This window comes from Trichoplax adhaerens, genomic scaffold (genome assembly GCF_000150275.1).
Source record: "Trichoplax adhaerens TRIADscaffold_6 genomic scaffold, whole genome shotgun sequence".
Taxonomy (NCBI): domain Eukaryota; kingdom Metazoa; phylum Placozoa; class Uniplacotomia; order Trichoplacea; family Trichoplacidae; genus Trichoplax; species Trichoplax adhaerens.
Genome location: NW_002060948.1, coordinates 2665797 through 2685668, shown reverse-complemented (window position 1 = coordinate 2685668; position 19872 = coordinate 2665797). Strand labels below are relative to the sequence as shown.

At 34.5% G+C, this 19872-nt stretch overlaps 4 protein-coding genes across 4 annotated transcripts; 1 reads left to right on the top strand and 3 right to left on the bottom strand.

Annotated features, from left to right (window-relative positions):
- Nucleotides 1–727: 727 nt before the first annotated feature.
- Nucleotides 728–2368, bottom strand: TRIADDRAFT_57398 (uncharacterized protein; the record flags this gene model as incomplete). Its single annotated transcript, XM_002113307.1, has 6 exons — nt 728–844; nt 1073–1139; nt 1437–1470; nt 1740–1811; nt 2152–2203; nt 2324–2368. 6 exons carry the CDS (start codon nt 2366–2368, stop codon nt 728–730), a joined length of 387 nt encoding a protein of 128 aa, XP_002113343.1.
- A 1734-nt stretch (nt 2369–4102) lies between these two features.
- Nucleotides 4103–5955, top strand: TRIADDRAFT_26843 (uncharacterized protein; the record flags this gene model as incomplete). Its single annotated transcript, XM_002113666.1, has 8 exons — nt 4103–4229; nt 4552–4633; nt 4771–4850; nt 4942–5066; nt 5168–5227; nt 5365–5637; nt 5725–5784; nt 5872–5955. The coding sequence occupies 8 exons, from the start codon at nt 4103–4105 to the stop codon at nt 5953–5955; spliced, it is 891 nt and encodes a 296-aa protein (XP_002113702.1).
- A 1264-nt stretch (nt 5956–7219) lies between these two features.
- On the bottom strand, nt 7220–9434 carry TRIADDRAFT_50396 (uncharacterized protein; the record flags this gene model as incomplete). Its single annotated transcript, XM_002113306.1, has 2 exons — nt 7220–8617; nt 9135–9434. 2 exons carry the CDS (start codon nt 9432–9434, stop codon nt 7220–7222), a joined length of 1698 nt encoding a protein of 565 aa, XP_002113342.1.
- Nucleotides 9435–12326: 2892 nt separating this feature from the next.
- Nucleotides 12327–19268, bottom strand: TRIADDRAFT_57395 (uncharacterized protein; the record flags this gene model as incomplete). Its single annotated transcript, XM_002113305.1, has 21 exons — nt 12327–12445; nt 12634–12737; nt 13096–13150; nt 13234–13290; nt 13398–13499; nt 13591–13791; nt 13919–14044; nt 14181–14301; nt 14388–14525; nt 14737–14802; nt 14879–14968; nt 15084–15171; nt 15257–15393; nt 15547–15723; nt 16161–16232; nt 16322–16513; nt 16666–16749; nt 17072–17194; nt 17367–17402; nt 17936–18050; nt 19195–19268. 21 exons carry the CDS (start codon nt 19266–19268, stop codon nt 12327–12329), a joined length of 2277 nt encoding a protein of 758 aa, XP_002113341.1.
- Between the last annotated feature and the right edge of the window lie 604 nt (nt 19269–19872).

Sequence of the window (19872 nt, the reverse complement as noted above, 5' to 3'; positions counted from 1 at the left end):
TGCTATAATAAGTATTTCTTTTATGGCTTATTCATTATGATTATAAGCTTTAGGATATTTGCAAATTTAAAAAAAAGCTTACTTTTAAAAATGCAGATGATTACAATTAATTATTTAAGTTTTAATATGACTACTTTACCTGGCAAACTAATAAGTGCTGCCGTTATTAGACTTTATCCGGTATTTAGGAATTAATATTATACGATGTCCCATGAAATTTTTTCCCCGATAAATGCGAATTATAATTGCATTATTTTTATTAATACTTGTAACAGTTTATCAGTTGACATTAGCAATAATTTGCTATTGCTTAACAAATACATGTAATCGTACAAAATAATTCAAATAGAAATTTTTGTTCAAGAGATCTAATTTATGCATATACTGTATTATATGCACTTTACGATCGAATTAGGAATAGTAATTGTTTGGTTAATTATTGGTTATTTTAAAAAATTTTCAAAGAGTATAGTGATCAATTTTACGAAAATTTTTCTTAAAATCCGTTATACCTTTCAATAAATTAGTTTTATATCAATAACATTAAAGTGTTACTTTCGAACGGATACCGGATACGTTACTTCCAACTTGTTTTATACGTAAGTAAAGTCGAATAAGTTCTTTTAGGCAGCTCCACGTAAATGTAAGTTCATACCGACAATGCAATTAATGAATTAACACACATAAAATTTAACTGGAGATTATAAGCACCGAGATGTCGCGATGTCTACGTTTCCATTATGCTATCTGTGGACGCAGCATCTTTTCTCGGTCTCTTGTTTTTCATTTTTTGCCGACTGTGTAATTTAGCCAATTTATCTGATAGATCTTTTATACAATCACCCTGAAATAGTAGAAAGCAACTCCAGCTCAGTAAGTAACTACCATCCTTTCCTTTAGGATCGGATAAATCAGTCATTCAACAATCATAGTCACTGTTCAAAGAACGTGTTTAATTATATTAATCGAGATTGCATTATTACACAAGAAGTGAATAATGGGCCTACAGTATCTTACGGTTAAATTACATACACATACAGTATATATGTTATATATATCCATATAATTTTACCACATTCTTGTTTCGCCTTACAAGGAGCTTTACATCATCACCATTAATGGTAGTCCTTTTTGCGTGCCTGCATGAAGCCACAAATAGCACGGGTTAGAAGCACGAAATACGTGTATGATTGTATAATAATCATTGCGTTGTTGAATAAAATTTTTACCATAACAATTAAAAGCAAATAAAGTACCAGGAGCATTAGTCATTAATTGTATGACTAGGGATTACTGAAGGGAAAAAGTCAGTAGTTCCTGCATGTACTATACGTATTTACGTTATTGCTCATGACTATCTATGTACGAGTATTGCAATACAGCAATTAAAAAACTGAATATATAGATACATCATCGTAATCATCAAGAGAAATAACCTTGCAAATGCTTCCAGATCGGTTGCTATTACCTCTGAAATAAGAAGTGATGGTAAAAATTTGAATAAGTAAATGTGTCAACCATTTATATTAGAACTTTACTATAACCATTGCTGTCGTTGGCAAGTTTTGAACTACGTATATTAGTGTTATAGTCGTACATATAGAAGCTAAGAGTTGTGTGCTAGTGAACTACGAGTAGGTACTTCGAATTACTGAAATTATCGCTATGAGAGTAAGTACTCGTATGTTATTCAATACAATTTGCTATGTACAGTAGGTTGGATGCATTGATTAATTTACCACTTTGTTTAAATGTACACTCGGTTAGAGCAAATATCATTTGCTTGGAGAATTCCACTTGAAGTTCTTCCCCTGCATAACCAATAATAAATAAGAATAAGCATGTGTGGTGATACTTTAGCATAATTTTACTAGTTCAGAATGCAGTACGGTAAATGTACAATGGTTATAACAGTAATTCAATGCAATGCTAGGTATAAAGTGCCTTTTGAAGTTACATGTGAACGAATCAGAAAATGATGCAATTTCAACTGCAGTCATGCTACTAGTAAGTATGCACATTTCATTTTCTGAGGCTGGTTCAGCCGATAAGCACAATATTGGTGCAGAATTATTTTGCAGTTTTCATTTTTATCATGTACACTATACCGTAAAGTACTACACGGTATAGAGGAAAATTACTGATACTAACCGATTTCTTCGCATTTTTTACCCACTGCATAATGCAAAGCTGCCTTTAATCGCTTTATTAAGAGGTATAATATTGAAAGGTAAAGAATTAAAAAAACACTTTCGAATATAAAAATGCTGCTACTGTGCAAGAGTGTAGGTGCAGTATGTAAATTGATTAGCAGCTTGCTAACCTGTTGGGAAATTAGTGAATCAGCAACTTCCTCATCATTTGCCATAGTGTCATTGATGGGGTTAGAATTGGATTGTTGCAGTCCTTTGCCGTTGTGATATTGCAGTATAACAACAAATGATATTTACTGCATTATTGAGCTCAATCCAGCTGTAAACTTTGACAATTGTGTGGCATTAGTCGATGCGACCTACTGTATTTTCCTCTATGATCACTATCATACTACGTAAAGCATTGCCCGTGACTTATATTAATCGATGATGATAAAATAATATTTAGAAGGGCTGTAATAGTACATGGACAATAAATAAATTGATTGATTAAAAGGTAAGTTGTTTGTGTAATGTACTGACTATTGATAGAGTAAGTACTGAGTGTGCAGTCCTATGACTGTGTACCTCAATGAAGATTATTAATTAATATAATTAATATAATTTGCAGATTGCAGTTACTGTCGTTTTTTCTTATACTATATCATATACAAATGATACAGTTGATCTGACTTCTTTATAGTCCTATAGCCAAGGCAGGGACTCCAGCACAGTCAGTATTAAGTTCAATGTGCTGTCATGGACTACGAGAAAAAAACTTTTCTTCTAACAGTCCTCAACACTACCATGGTACTGTTATACACTATGAAGAGAGCAATAAGTAAAGTAAACTACTGTAGACATAAGGCCGATTCATCACGCCTAAAATTGCAAAAAAGTTTTCCACACCTTCCTCTATCATGCCGTCATGCATGCAAAGCAGGACGAGCGAGGAATCTACAGTACTGTACTGTACTGTACAGTACAGTACATGTACCAAATACCAAATACTGTAGGGGGTGGGGCTGACTGCATTATTTTGCTGGTCATCTCAACTGGACCGTATCGTGAAACGATACGTTACGGTACCGTCAAGCAGTGGTCTGCAATCCTTGATGAAGTACGGTATGCGCAATCTCGTTCCATCGGCCGCTTGGCTGGTTTTTGTCCAGTACGGTAAAATGATTCATTTACACTAAGTCCCCTTATTATTATTTTATTTTGAGTACATAGTTCCCTGGCCAAGGCCTACTCTCTTTCTTTCTTTCTTTTTTTACACTGAGTATAGCTAGGTCAAAACTATGCCAAAATGGAGTGCAGTACAAGGTCCTACAAGGGCGTACTCTCGTCTGTCCAGTCAGTACGTACAGGTTTTAATCGTCATCGGTGACCTTAGTACTGTGTATAGTACTGTACTGTATACAGTATGCTAGAGATGCGTCCAGTACAGTACAGTACTTTACAGTACTGTACACTTGTACAGTACAGTACGCCACTTTTCATCCTCCAATCTCACTGAAGATTGCATCAGACGTACAGTACAGTACAGTACAGCACAGCACTGTACAGTACAGTGACTGCGCAGTGAAAAGGTTGTTGGCCGTATGAGTGCAGTCGACCTGACGTGCATGTAGACCTGACGTACATGTGCGATGTCGTAGCGTTGATGCTTACGCAGTAAAAATACAATGTACAGTGTACAGTACATTGCATGGTGTGGGATCAGTGTAGTGTGTACTGTACCCCTCCATCAGCTTCATGGGTCAGTAGATGGAGTACGATACTGTACTGTACAGTACGTACTACTGCATACTGTACAGTACGGTACAGTACAGTGTTGTACAGTAGTGTACAGTGTACAGTGTACAGTACTGGATAAGGTACTGTGGCAGCGGTCTGCACACTTTGCTGGTCTACTCTTCACTCGTGCTGAACTTTCAAGCCAAATCAAATTCGCTTTTCTGTCCAACATGGCTAAAAATATTAGGGATATGGCTGGTCGCTTATCAAGCATGCCAAAGGGCTTCGGTACTGGCATGAGATTGTTAATTGGTGCAGGAATTCTAGGTTATGGCGTCAAGGAGTCAATATTTACAGGTACTTTTCACTACAAGGGATGATCTTTCCTTGATCATCGCTAACCTACGGGTCTGTTCAGATGCATCGTGACATCACTGTAGCTGCGTAGGGACATGCCGCATTTCCAATAGTTGCATTGATTGTCGTTTCCACTGTATTGACAACTAAGTTTAATCCCGTGTAGTACAGTATTCACCAAGATGTTAGGATAGGAAATAGATTATAATCGTACAGCTTCGTAATTTACAGTTTACAACAAGTGAACGTGCCACTACTCTACCTCTTGATTACTTCGTATTACGCAACATCTTATGGTCTCATTTCAACTTTTTATCAATAGTGGAAGGTGGTCATAGAGCAATTATGTTTAGCAGAATTGGCGGTATCCAAGAGACTATTTATAATGAAGGTCTACACTTTAGGTACGGTTTGAATATATGAAATTAAAATTGATTGATTAGCCTCTTCTCGTCAATAAAGCAAAAGTAATACTGTAGTAAACTCGGACGCTTGGGACTAAGTACAGTACATGACCTACGCATATGTGTCGTATTAACAGGATACCATGGTTTCAATATCCTATCATCTACGATATTCGATCCAAGCCTCGTCGAATAACATCTTTAACTGGTAGTAAAGGTAATAATTGTGCCATACATACATACATGATGCATATCTGGCTATACTTTTGAAATTATCATATTACATTGGATAATTCTTGCTGATTTAGATCTGCAGATGGTCAACATCAGTCTTCGTGTACTTTCAAGACCATTATCCGATAAATTACCTGCAATGTATCAGAGATTAGGTGTCGACTATGATGAGAGAATATTGCCATCGATTTGCAATGAGGTATGAATAATTTTTTATAATTTATGTACTACAGATTTGCTTAGTGACTAAGAAGTCTAATATAAAATCCTAATTTACTCCATATTTGCTGATGCTTGCAGGTATTGAAAAGCGTCGTAGCTAAATTTAACGCATCTCAACTTATTACTCAGCGTTCTCAAGTACGTAAATATAATGTATACAGTCTCTACTACGTATAAGTAGATAGAGATACTTACATCTATTTTTTTATTATAGCTTTTAAAGTCGTAATAAATCGATTAACTTCAGTAAAAATTTCAATATTGTTTTACTGTAGGTCAGTATGTTGGTGTACAAATTATTGACAGACAGGGCTTTAGACTTCAACATTATTCTTGATGATGTGTCGATAACTGATCTGAGTTTCAGTAAAGAATACGCTGCCGCTGTTGAGGCTAAACAAGTTGCTCAACAAGAAGCTCAAAGAGCTCAATTCATTGTAGAGAAAGCTAAGCAAGATAGACAACAAAAAGTAGTTCAAGCGGAAGGAGAAGCTGCTTCTGCAAAATTGATATCCTTTCTGTACTATATTAAGATCCACTTGCTAACTGTAGATGGATTTGTAGCGCGATGATGTAACATTAATCTTTAAGAATTATTAAACCTTGACACTTTGCACATCGGTCAAGCGATGAAGGAAAATCCTGGTTATCTTAAATTGCGAAAAATTAGGGCTGCTCAAAGTGTGGCTAAAACTGTATGTAGTAGCTGTAATTCTTTTCATAATCAATGAGCATATTGTACGGTAATTAGCTATAGATGATTGATTTGGCTTCTCTAACAGATTTCACAATCCCAAAATCGCGTATACTTGAATGCCAATTCGCTGTTGCTAAACTTATCTGACAGTGACTTCAATTTGTTGTAAGTTTGCGTTCCTATGGTATTACATCTCGTAATATGTTTACGTAATGCTATAAGGTACTACTGTCTCTTTTTATGTTGACAGGGACGAGATTTTAGCTAAGAATGCACCCGATCCCAACAGGAAGAAATAAATGAAATCGATTCTGTTATACATATCAGGGCTATTAGCGTTAAATGTATGGATATCTTTTACGCAAATTTAAGAATTACATTTTCCCAAGATTTATGTTAAAGTTTGCTTAACCTCAAACCTAATGGATTATAATTTGTTAAATTCTGATTAACCTTGTCAATTCTTGCCTTAGTTTATTTTATATTAGCTATCTTCATGTATTGATGTAGCAACTGTTAATGTTAATGATATTACAACAAATATGTAATAGTAACTTATCTGCAGGGAAGGATTTACGGAGTAGACTAGTTTTTCTTGGTAATAATACAAAAATTGCAATTTTGTTATAATTTATGACTTCTTATCAATAAATATGCAATCATCCTTACGTTGCTACAATTGACAACAGGGACATTTTTTTGGTGTCGATAGAAGTTGTTGATACATGTAACAAAGATAACGAAAAGTCTTGTCGGTCTTGAACAGTTCATTTTATTGCATGGGATCAAATGATAATTACTGTAAGATATCGTTCGTCTGAGTCATTACATGTTTCGACTGTATGACAATGACACACGAATTGGTCGTTCTTGAAAGCCTGCATGGAAAATTACAAAGTAGATATTAGATCAGTGTGAATGATAAACAGAACGGAGATTTTCCGCTGGTGCGGTATTCCTTGCTAGTGTATAACACTTTTTTTTGACCGTAGAGAAGTTTCTTTATATACTGTAGGAATTATATCGTTGTACATGGATATACGCGTATGATCGGCATTTCCTATCCCTACATTTATAAGCTTAAATATTTCAATAAATAATTTTAATTTTATAAATTATTATCGAGGAATCAATTTGTTATTCTTAATAAACTTTAACGCGTGTATCGTAGTAAATAAATCAACTCTAGAGAGCTAATTAGCTATTCGTTGTGTATTGCTAAGGTAGTTTGTTAATGCAGTACATAGTCTGTTAGCTTTAGTCCAACACGTATTTATAGTTTACTATCTATCGTCGAGCAGATGCGTTTTTTTCAATCAGTACAACAATTAGAATAGAGAAGCAAAATTTCACAATATACAGGTGAGAGTATCTTGATATCAGGGTTATTTCACAGCTAAATTATAGAACATCATAGTTCTTAGCCCATAAGTTCATTCGTGTAAAAGGACCTCACAGAAGGCAACACCAACGCTGCTCCTGCGCATATTCATAGCAGATGATGGATACCATTTATTTGCCGCAATGGAATACTTTTCAACAGAACTTAAGCTTGCACTTCCATCGTTGCCACCAATTGCGTATATCCAACCATCGACCGCGATCACATCATGAGTACTCCTTTTACTATTCATTGGTGGCAATGAAATCCATTCGTCCTTTTCAGGGTCATATTTTTCGAAACTTCGCAAACAATTAGAACCATCATTACCGCCGCACACATAAAGTATATTATCAACAACAGTAACACCAGCACTACTACGTCGAGCTAGCATGGACGCAGATTGTTTCCATTGATTTAGGTTCAGATCATAGCATTCTACACTAGCTAAGTGGATACCACCATCAAAACCACCGATAGCGTAGATACAATCATTTAAGGTAGCTCCACGAACATAGCGACGTCTAGAATTTAAGTCTGCTACACAACTCCATTGATTTGTTAACGGATCGTACCTTTCAACACTGTTTAAGCACAAAGCTCCGTCATATCCACCTATTGCGAAAATTAAGTTTGATGTTACAGCTACACCTAAGCCACTACGTCTAGTACCTAGCGATTGGATTAAAGTCCAAGTGTTGGTTTGGGGTAAGTAACATTCGACTGAGTTAAGATCACTACCACCGTCATAGCCACCGATAGCGTATACAGTATTATTAATAACAGCTACGCCAAGACGTGCGCGGCGCTCTGCCATTGATGCTACCGGTATCCAACTATCTCGGTTAATATCATAAATTTCACATTCGCTATGGATAGAAAAGAGGCTACCACCTCCAATGCTAATAGCTACTTTTGACGTACCACATAATCGACGATATTGAGTTCGAAAATTTTGATAAAGAGATCTTTTTTCTGGCCATAGTTGATATCTCATTGCCTCTATTAATAAATCTTTGCATTCATTGCAATTTCGAATAAGTTCATTTGTTTCCACATGCAATAACAGGAAATCACGTGAAACAAGTGGTAGGCGAACATGTTGTATTAAGTTGACGACATATTTTTGCCTATTTGCTCGATCGTGATCTATCCACGACATGACAGCTTGAAAGACGCATTCTTCGCTGTCTACATTCATGACATCTGAGCTAATTAAACTTTCAACTTGATTATAAGATAATAAAACATATTCTTCGCTTTGAATAACTTCTTTAAAATGTCCAAGGGCAAATTCATGTGATAGCTGATGCAGTTCATTACAAGAGTGAGTATCAGCAAAGGCTATTATTCCTAAGCAATTTGAAGGATGGAGCTGTGTTTTTAAAAATTTACAACAGGAATCACGTACACAATTCATTTGCAGCATGCTAGCAGTGGATAGCAATACCTATATAAACAAATATTATAGTAAATAGTCAAGTTAATTTAAAGATACACGCGTATCAAGCAGGAAAAGGTTTATCGAAAAAACGTTACTAATATATAATTTGTAATATTAAATTAGATACATTGACAAGAGTATTTTACCACTTTTATCGTACAAAAATTTGTGACTAGAGTGGTACAGTATACAAATTCTTCTTGAATAGTAGATTATACTCATCAACCTCAATTAGAGTTTGCAACGTGCACAATATTATTTCAATTTATAGCAATTAATTTGATATACTGTACTGTAGTAATATGCTGATGTGATCATTCTATTAGACCATTACTTTCCATGTTCTGTATCGTAGATACATAATAAACAATAATAATATCTATACAGTAGAATTGATCGCCAGTTAACTAAAGCTGAAGCTTCATTGCTATACTATTTACAGTAATTCATTCAAGAGACGATAGGCATGCACAGTATTAATCTTCGACATTGATAAGAATAAGTTGAGCAGAGTAGAACCTACCTGGACGTTATGTTGGTTGATATCGATGACCGAAGTATAAGTATAATCGACTAAAGTTTTTAGAGCTTCAAAATCAATATCATGCAATGTTACAGTATTGGATTGACTTTCTGCTAATTGACTGGTAAACATGGCATGGAAGTATGGACTAAATGAAGCCAAGATCAATTTATGTGCTTTTAAACGATTACCATCGACGATTAATTCAACGTCGCATAATTCATCTCGACTCTTCATTTGGCCAATAGCACTGAATGCTTGATTAGTATGATGGATACCATGATGAATTAAAACATCCATTACTTCGTCGCTTTTGTTGATGATATTTTCAGGGCTATCTGAGCTAAAACTGTTATTATTGGTATCATTGCTATCTCGGCTGCTGTCGCTATTATCACTACTGCCAGTATTACGATCGCTACGATGGATATCATTGATATTCAAGCTGGTACTATTACCACTTGATGGTCGTTGACGAGAAGGGCGCATAGTCATTCGATGAAATAATTCTACTTGAGTGTCGATTTTTAGATGGCTGTTATGAATCTGAATAAATTATTGCCGGCTTTGGCGTAATCTTATAGTTACTGTACTGTACAATATTGATTGTATTTACTGCATTTATTCCTAGTCAACTAATCAATAATAGTCGATAGAACGATGGAATAGCATCATGACCGCATGAAAGTGAACTCAATGAGCATCTTGGCTTTTATGATGGCATTGGAATAAAGGAATATGGCAAACTCCGCAATTAAAAGCTTCGATTTCTATCATCGAGCGGCCAATGAGTGAGAAAGAGCAGGAGAAGTGGACAATTTCTTTTGTTGTTTTGGCCCAATTGACAAGGGGCTAATACAACGGCTAGAAAAGTATACAAATCCTATACTGAACTCTACTAACGGAAACTACTCTAAAGGTTAGAAATTTCTTTTGTGATTTTTGAAAATATGAATGTAGGAGGCTTCCGGCATCGGCTGTATGGCAACGATGTTGTCCACTCACAACTAGTGCATATGCATCACTGACAGCGCTATATACCTAAATTATGCCAGCAATAGCCGGCTGCACAAAGTGTACCGAAGTACTGCATTCATTAAAATAGACAGTAGAATGAATAGTTAATTAATCTACAGTTCTATACTGTACTACTGTAGAACACAAATTGCAAAACTTAATTTAAGGAAGTTCACAAGGTCTAATAATATTAGGCGAGTTTGTAGTCCAGATACATACACGATCTTGGAGACAACATAAATCGAGCTGATAATTTGCTTCTATGTACGTACAATGTCTCCCCAAATAGCCTTCCGTATTATACGCGCATCAGAAAGTAAACAATTATCAAAATTGCTAGGATAAAATTTTGCTTGAGCATGTTTACCAATTGTAATTATCGAAAGAATTTGCACAACAATACTGTTGTAAAATTGGACGGTTTACTGTACAGTAGACTGCACTTTGTAGTACTGTGCTGAAGAGTCTAGAACTAGGCCACCAGTTAATTAATTTGTACTTTTCCCCAACCCTGAAAAATACCATGGGCAAGTTATTAATTTTAGGGGGTAATGTCGAAAAAATTAAAAAAGGACAAAAATCAGCTGGTAGTAGTCTGATTGGGCCTAATCTGGTCCGGCTTACAGTGTACAAGCAGTACGGTAGATCGAAAATTGTTAGGTATACCTTTACTATAATTATATATATAATTTGAGCTTGCCTAATGGCATTGACTGTACTGTATAGCTTTTGGCATGCAATTAAGGTACAGTTTAAGCCATTCAATATGATACATGCATCTATTCGGTAAAAAGGTGTGCGAAGTACAGTATAACGAACAAACAAAAGGATTAGGCTAGTAATGTAATCTACTGCACTGTACTTGTATAAAGAAAATGGACATTATAAGATTGAATATCTATTGACTATACCTAGATAGACACCGTGGTATAGCTATTGTAGGAAAACAATGTAAACATAAACTACAACAGTAATAAGATGTCTATTACAGTATTTTACTTTTTTCATAATAAGATAAAATTGAATCACTTTAATGGTAGCTTCTTGTCAATTGATGTTTGATTTGGAATGCGGGATAAAGGCTCTATAAAGTGGGGGAAATTTATTACTACTGCAAAATTATCTTGCGATACTGTGCTGATAAGTACAGTAGTAGAAGATCCAGTTCGAAGTACAGTATAGTATTATTAGCTGGGGAAAAAAAATCTCTGGCTAGTACGGTAATGGAAGGGGTAATTACTTGTATATTTAGACACCTTTGTAATATGTTTATATCATTCCATTGACCTTTCCATACTGCTATTAGTGGTACCTTCTAGAGAAACCTCCTTATGTATACCAGATATAAGCAGAGTAAGAAATCGTGTTTAAAACACCACCATACGCCGTGCCTGATGGTTTCGATGTATGTCGGGTTGATTTCCACCAGATGATGAACGGACAAAAAAATTTGGAAACTTTACACGCTCAGGGTACGGGAATGCATAACTGCATTGACGTATGCGTATGTACTCATGATTAATCAATTATATCGGCGAACCACATGAAGTTTGTGGACGTAACTATATTTATTCTATCTGCACCGCTACTTATAAGAAACGTTATAAACTTTATCTCCAGCAGCTCTTTACATCTTACATAGCTGCTTTGGTTGAAAATTTTCAAAAGAATGGTTATAAAATATGAATAGTAATTCTAATTATTACAGAAGTATATAATATGGTATCAATGCCAATCTTTATAAACATTCCTGAATTTGAACTATGATATACCGTATTGTCACCTTTTAATCAACAAGCTCCCATAGAAACATAAACAATCATTATATTGTAGCTGTTACCTGATAAATAAATTATCGCAATCACAAATTTCTTTCAATTTGGATACATACACAATCATTGAAAGATTAGTAGGTCTCAAAATAATATCGTTTATGTTTACATGATAATAATGGAATACGGCTAGTTGCAGCAGAGTTGAAATGATAAGGAAGGAGATTGCACAAAGTAAATTGCACCAATCATCTTCAAGTGCTTCATGCTGTATTTTTCATCTGTAGTCGAATATGTCCTTACTAGCGTTTAAACTAGTAGTGACGCCTATTCGATTTTCATTCTGGAATGTCTATCAAACACTTAACGTTGGAATTGCCTTTAAATTCTCATTAATACTTAGCTAGCCTTTGCCATTTTGGGAGGTATCGGAAACAATCGCTGTGATGTGAAATAAGCCTTTCAAAATACGGCCCTTACTTGGTGTTTTCGGATCTGTAGGCGGATAGATGGTTTCATTTTCTGTACCGTAAACGAAACTGACATAAATGACATCAATGTTAAAGATACATTTCAATATGTGGATTATGTTAAAATGAAGTGTACTAATGAAATTAGGACATACGGCAAGCGCAAACACCATAAACCATTGGGAGGTAGGCTAATTCCTTGGCTAAATCCACTATAAAATACCAGACGATGATCTGTACCTGGCTGAATGAATGGTCTTAAAATAACTCGGATATCGCTGTCCATAGGGGATGCGACATAAATGCGCATACACTGAGCAAAGACAGTTTTGCTACTTCTTTGCCTATTTTAATAGAAAACAAAATATTGCAGTGGTTAGGTTGTTGACCTACTCTATTAGAGTATAAAAGATGACTAAATACGCAGCGGACCCGCAAGGGCAGGGAAAATACAGCGGTAATTCTGAGCTTGTAAGTTTAGAAGCTATTTCCTTTGTAGCAAATACATAATATTAAAATTAAATGACAGCTTTAAAATTCTCATAGTATTATTAATATGTATAATTTGATTATGCTAAACCTTCAGATTGTTGCTGCTTCTAATTACTTTGTTCGAACCAGCGTAAAAAAAGCTATAGATTGAATCAATTTTATAGTAAATGATTTAATAAGAAAATGAATAAAAGATAACAGAATCTTTACCGGTCACCGTGAGGACATTCATATTCAATGCCTATATAGGCTTTCACGCTGTTTTCTGGTTAGAAAATAGTTAAAAATTTTTCGTAAAAAAGATCTGATAACGAGTAGTTGTTTTATCAAATCATTTACGGGAAATACCTTTCTTGTATCTTCCACTTGATTTTCCTCTATTTTCAGCGATGGTAGGAAATTGTTCTATCATTCGAAAGAAAAATAATTCTAGTGAACATATAGTAGCATAAAAATTTTATTTGTTCATATGCAAGTATTGATGCATTAATATTTTGCTCTCACAATATTACCATGTGTACTCTCGAAAGGATCACTAGCTAACAAAACGCTACGGGAAATTATCCATGGACAGAGAAAATTAGTACCAGGTAGAAATCCAGATTGGAAGAGGCCTTCAGTAGAAAAAATAGAAAACAGTTAATACTGTAGTCTGAATGTAAGGCATACTTTATAATATCATCGTAGTCCTGTTAAAATGGTGACCTTTGCTCGCTTTGTATATATTATTATCGCCTAGGCGGCATAAGGACCAAGACGAAAACCGAGGAAGATACCCAGCTGGAGTATTAATTGTGAACATAATGATCGAATTGGATGACTCTCCGTCCTTTTTACAATTATCCGGTTCAATTTTCATAGAAACTAAATTGGCGGCAGGAGCAGGTGATGGAGATGAAGAAAATTCTATTTGTGAAGCATATTTAATCAGAATTTTCGTTAAATGATAATATTTCATGACGATTTTGATCGTTGTTTGTGTTAGATTTTGTAACACTTTTCTACTGCAGGGAGAAAATTATCAAAAGAGGACCTGAATTTTGTCCAATAGCAGTTGTAGTATCTAATCCGTCAAGCGTAGGGTCATCCGCTACTCCATTAGAGGAGTCTGCATTGTTTTTACTAGAGGTGGCAGCACTAATTTCTTCTATTTCCATAGCTGCATAGAAATAAAAAATGTATTTGATTGTTATCTCGGTAATCAATTAGTTCTTAGAGAATATTACTACTTCTCTCTTAAATTTTGTAAATTAGAACGAGGTAAGATATTCTTTAAGAATGAATATAACTTATACCATGATCATCAATCGATTGTTCTTCGTGAGAATTACTATCGACGTTGACAGGAAAGGATATATGAGGGAATATGCTGCAACATTTCTTTTCCAGCATTTGATAGAATGTACAATTAGCAACCTGTAGTTAGAAAGAAAGCACGAGTATAAGAAAGTTTAATAAGATATCATTGTCATTTGCATAAATATGAAACTTTAATATCAAACCTTGATATCGAACGGATCTGGACGTTTTGCTATTGTCTCTCCACAGTTACAAGCACTTATATACCAATAATTACTAGAATGTGCCCTTTTTTGAGGTAGATTTTTACTTTGGCGAAATTTTCGCTGTTTTATCTCTTTCTAAAATTGTATGTATAGTTGAGAACGTTAAACGATGGATAGTTTTTTAGAACGTGTATAATTTTTCTCACGTCAGTTTCTGGTTTGTCGTCTGTGGAGTCATGTAACTATTTTGGAGGGTTTAAACACATTTCTCGAATTAGGAATTACAAATCTGGATGATATTGAAGATCAATAAAATGATTGTATAAAGAATTCTAGGAATTATTACCGGATATATGCATTGCTTTCCAGTCAGGCTTAATATCTCACAACTTTGTCTTCCATTTTTCCAGATCTAAAAAATTATTATCAACAAGATAACTGAGAACGCATCGCATGTGTAATACTAAGAACTGTAATTCATTATTTACCTTTTCACAATCTTTTTCCAATTGTTGAACGTAAGATGGAAATGAAGGACCGAGAGCAAGTTGACTAAGCGTATTAATGCTAGTCGCGAGCTGAATATAGTAAGAAACTTTTAGATAATCTAAAGCCAGGTTGCCTTGTTACTTAGGGCTTTAAATTACAAAGGCATAACTGATTTTATGATATCTTAACTACACTTTATTTTACCTGCTTCTGATGAAAGGCATAATTGTACTGTTCTGGTAGGTTCTTCTCATAGCAGTCTAAAGCTACGGAGATAGCTTTCCGACAAGTACTATCAATGTATAAATAAAGGCAATTATGATATTACTAGCCAGTATAACGATTTCGCGGAGTCGACTAAGATAATACCAGCTTACCTTTCTGAAAACTTTTTATCAATATCGAGCCAAGAACTAGAAATCGGGTACCTAATTGAATCAACTCCAGATGCATCCTCTATTAAGACCTTTTGTAAATATGATGCAGCCGTAAACCATGTCTTACTGGTAGGTAACTGTTAATATAGCAAGTGTGTTATGCCTTCAGTATAGATTCTAATGGGAGATATAGAAAAGAGATTTGAAAGTAACATTTGGTGCACCTTTACTGCGGTTGCATGGTGGTGACTGCGCTTGCTTCCGAGAAATTCCAGTTGACCTTCGCATACGTTTCCAGCTTTAGTTTGGTTAATATGATACTTTAAGAAATTTTTAAGGTCACTATTTTCTTCATCAAAGTTTTTTTCTAAGACATCATTATCATCAACTTTATCATGTTGCGTCACGTAAAAGTGCTGAAAGAGCGTCGTTGCTAAGCCGATATTGAAAAAGAGAGATGTTGCATCCTGTACATTTGGTAATAATTTCTGAAATGCGTTGCTTGTATGATGATATGATGATAACGTAGACACGGTCTGAACGAAGACAAACTGCTGATCCGTTGGAATGGTAAATAAAGGGCTATAATTTGTACGTTGAGAATAGTTTTAAGCATATTTAGAAGGCACTACATTATTGTTGTACAGTTATTAATATATCAGTTCCTACTTTTGAGACCCATGAAGGGATGCTTCTTTAAAAAGGTTACAAATTTGCTTCTCTAAATTCTTTTGTAGGCGCTTTTGAGTGATTAGACTCTTTTAATATAGTAAACGATTAATCATTTTAGAATATTCCAATATGTACAGTACATTGCAACCATGAATATATAAATTTCGTATTTTTCTTTCGAAAATATTCTATTTAAAAGTTTTGTAGAAGCGCTCATGAAGTAGCTTATTACCTGGTCTTTCTGTCCAACATCCCTGTTTTTGCTCCGGTTACCGTCTTGGAATCTCCTATTGATGTTTATATCCTGATATAATTAATTAAAACACAATGTAAGCTACAAAAACGGTCTATCATTAATTTCATATAAGTCTGTAATTACAATTACGTTCTAACCAGATGAAAAATAAAAAGCAAGCGAGGTGTACAGCATCTCCCTCGCTGCCGCCATTGGCTACTAAGATTTGCTGCTTTCGCTATTTTGCATAAATGATGAGTAAGTACAGATTGATTGTGTAATCTGATCGCATTTAGACCTCTAAATAATCTTAGGTAACTAAGATCAAATTTGTGAGACGGATGAGTTATCTAGAGATAAGTAAATAAAGTGGATTAAAGCTTTGATTATACGCGTATGATTATGTTAGCATCTTCGTGCCATAAGTATTTATATTTATTATTAAATTTTGTTACATTTTAAATAGAAAGCAAGCATGGAATAGGTTAAAGAGATTTCTTACCAAAATAATATGAGATATACTGAAAATGAATAACAGTGATAGGAGCTGTTTATGTTCATTGCGTTTCCATTTCTGAAAGTGCTCCTATAATTCCGATTTGCGTGAAGAATCAATTTAGTAGTATTACTCGTTAGTAATATATTATGTATAAACAAAGTATGTAATTCTTTTCTCCTACAGCTAATAATTGCGCTTAATTATTAACCTGCTGCACTATAGTATATACCTAAAAATTGTAAAATATAAGAAAACGACTCTAATACTAGAGTGCTGCTATTTCTACATTAAATATGAAATATTGTCGTATAAGAAGGCTGCTATATCATAAAGTGCAATGTTAACTGCTATAAAATATCGCTAAAGTATTGTTAAAATTTTATAGATAGTGGAATTTTAAGTATCTTACCCAAGTAGACAAGTCTGAATTAAATTTTTGGCATAGATATGCTAATTCCTTGGTATCATATAACGATGCTTGATTTATGTAAACAACTTTTTGTTCATTGTTGTAGTAAAATAGTAAGCCGTGCTATTGGAATAGAATAGGAAATGATCATTATTCCCAACAATTTATAATGTTCTACTGTAATATAATTAGTAAGTTGCGAAAAGAAATTTAAATTTATGCATATAGATAAGAAACATGATTGCTTGATGTTAAGGCAATTGTGATATACAAGAATCGAATTATAACAGTATACCTCTAGTTTTTGATCATTATCGTCAATTGTTTCACGCTGTAATTTAGAATACAAGAAGTAATGTTAAAGGAATACGTTAGAATGTAGGAATTTAGTAGCCCGCTACAAGGTTAGGTTATCTTAGCACAAAGATTATCGCAGTCCGTACGTATCTATTTCACATACACATATTGTTCTAAAGCTTATCATTTAGTCGTATTCGTATCAAGTCCAAGCATCCTTGATGATCGCTGATATCAACAATATTTTGTCCACTTATAGCATCTTAGTAGAGATTTTGATTTCTTTAGGTAGTTTAACTCTACCAATAGTCATTATAGCAATGCTATAGCGGTGATAGATATCACTGTATTCTGTAACTATGTTGTAATTATTCTTGTATTTACTGCTATATGCAGTCATATCTTACGTCTAGACTTGATAATTTCGATGTGAGTGATTGTAGCTAGTAGTATACTATCAATCATACCGTAAGAGATGAATTCTACTAAGTGATGTATACATACACTTGACACGACAGAATAGTAAATTATTCGTTTGATACAATTTTGTTCTACTTATATCCTTACCTGAAAGACATTTCTACCAGATACTGCATCGGCTAATGTACCACAGGTCAAGTAATTGAGAGGTGTCTTACCAATAATGCTGACAACACAGATTTCATCTGTATCGGAAATAGAGCTGCAATAGGAAATCAATGGCAAGAGATGAATTAATTGTATTACCTATACTACCTCAATAATGCCTACATCATCGATTGCAGTATCTAATTTGGATATAAAGTGATCGAGATGAGCGTTACAAATAATCTTTGTCTCTGTGTAAAGTCCTATCACAACAAGGATCCATGATCTACGTAATATTATTAATCGAGGTACTTTACATTAAATCTAGATTGATAATAAAGATTGTACTGTTTATGATATGATTACCTGCGTTAAATCTAGGCTCGATAGTAAAGATAGTACTGGTAGTTCATGATATGATTACCTGTGGTCAATCTAGGCTTGATACTAAAGATTGTACTGTTTATGATATGATTACCTGTGTTAAATCTAGGATTGATAGTAAAGATTGTACTGTTTATGATATGATTACCTGCGTTAAATCTAGGCTCGATACTAAAGATAGTACTAGTAGTTCATAATATGATTACCTGTGGTCAATCTAGGCTTGATACTAAAGATAGTACTAGTAGTTCATGATATGATTACCTGCAGTAAATCTAGGATTGATAGTAAAGATTGTACTAGCAGTTCATGATATGATTGCCTGCGTTAAATCTAGGCTTGATACTAAAGATTGTACTGTTTATGATATGATTACCTGCGTTAAATCTAGGATTGATAGTAAAGATTGCACTGTTTATGATATGATTACCTGCGTTAAATCTAGGATTGATAGTAAAGATTGTACTGTTTATGATATGATTACCTGCGTTAAATCTAGGCTTGATACTAAAGGTTGTACTGTTTATGATATGATTACCTGTGTTAAATCTAGGATTGATAGTAAAGATAGTACTGTTTATGATGTGATTACCTGCGTTAAATCTAGGCTCGACACTAAAGATAGTACTAGTAGTTCATGATATGATTACCTGTGGTCAATCTAGGCTTGATACTAAAGATTATACTGTTGATGATATGATTACCTACAGTAAATCGAGGATTGATAGTAAAGGTTGTACTAGTAGTTCATGATATGATTGCCTGCGGTCAATCTAGGCTTGATAGTAAAGATTGTACTGTTCATTCCTAGATTTACCTGAGGTAAATCTTTGCGGTAAATCTAGGATTGATGCTAAAGATTGTGATATGATTACCTGGGATTTGGAAGGAAATTTCGAAGATATTTTGATATATGAATATCAGTTTGCTTGTTGGCTGTCATCACCATGCAGTGGTTGTGTTTATTTTGGCCAGTTATACTTCAGTATTTGGAAGGCTAAAGCTAGGCGCTATATGCGTAATTGGTGCAATTCCATAGCTTGGCTGCATAAGACCGTGGACTGTATGCCGTATGCTACAGTACTATAGTCAGCTCGTTGTACAGTACAGTATACTCTAGACTCGTGGATATTTACAGTACTACAACTACGTAGTGTACAGTACACTGTACTGTACAATATAGTAATACTACTGTAGAGTGCAATACCAGTTTACTGGAACGATAGTACATTAAATTACTATGACAACCTTGGTCCGGATATATTCCAGTCTAGGGACATTCATTTAGACTGTATTTAAAATCCTCATGGAGAGAAATTTGAAGCTGGAAATGCCCACCCGGTCTCTCTTTAGTATACGCTATCTACTTTAGAACTGTAGAAGAAGAGTGTGAGACAATGCTTTAATCCATGAACTGAAGAAATAACGCAAATTGATGGCTAGAACTTTTAGGAAATTGACATCATACACTCGTAGTTCAGTTTATATACAGTACCTGCGGATTAACATACTGAGTTTGAGTTGACTGTCGTTGTCAAAATAGCTCTGTATCA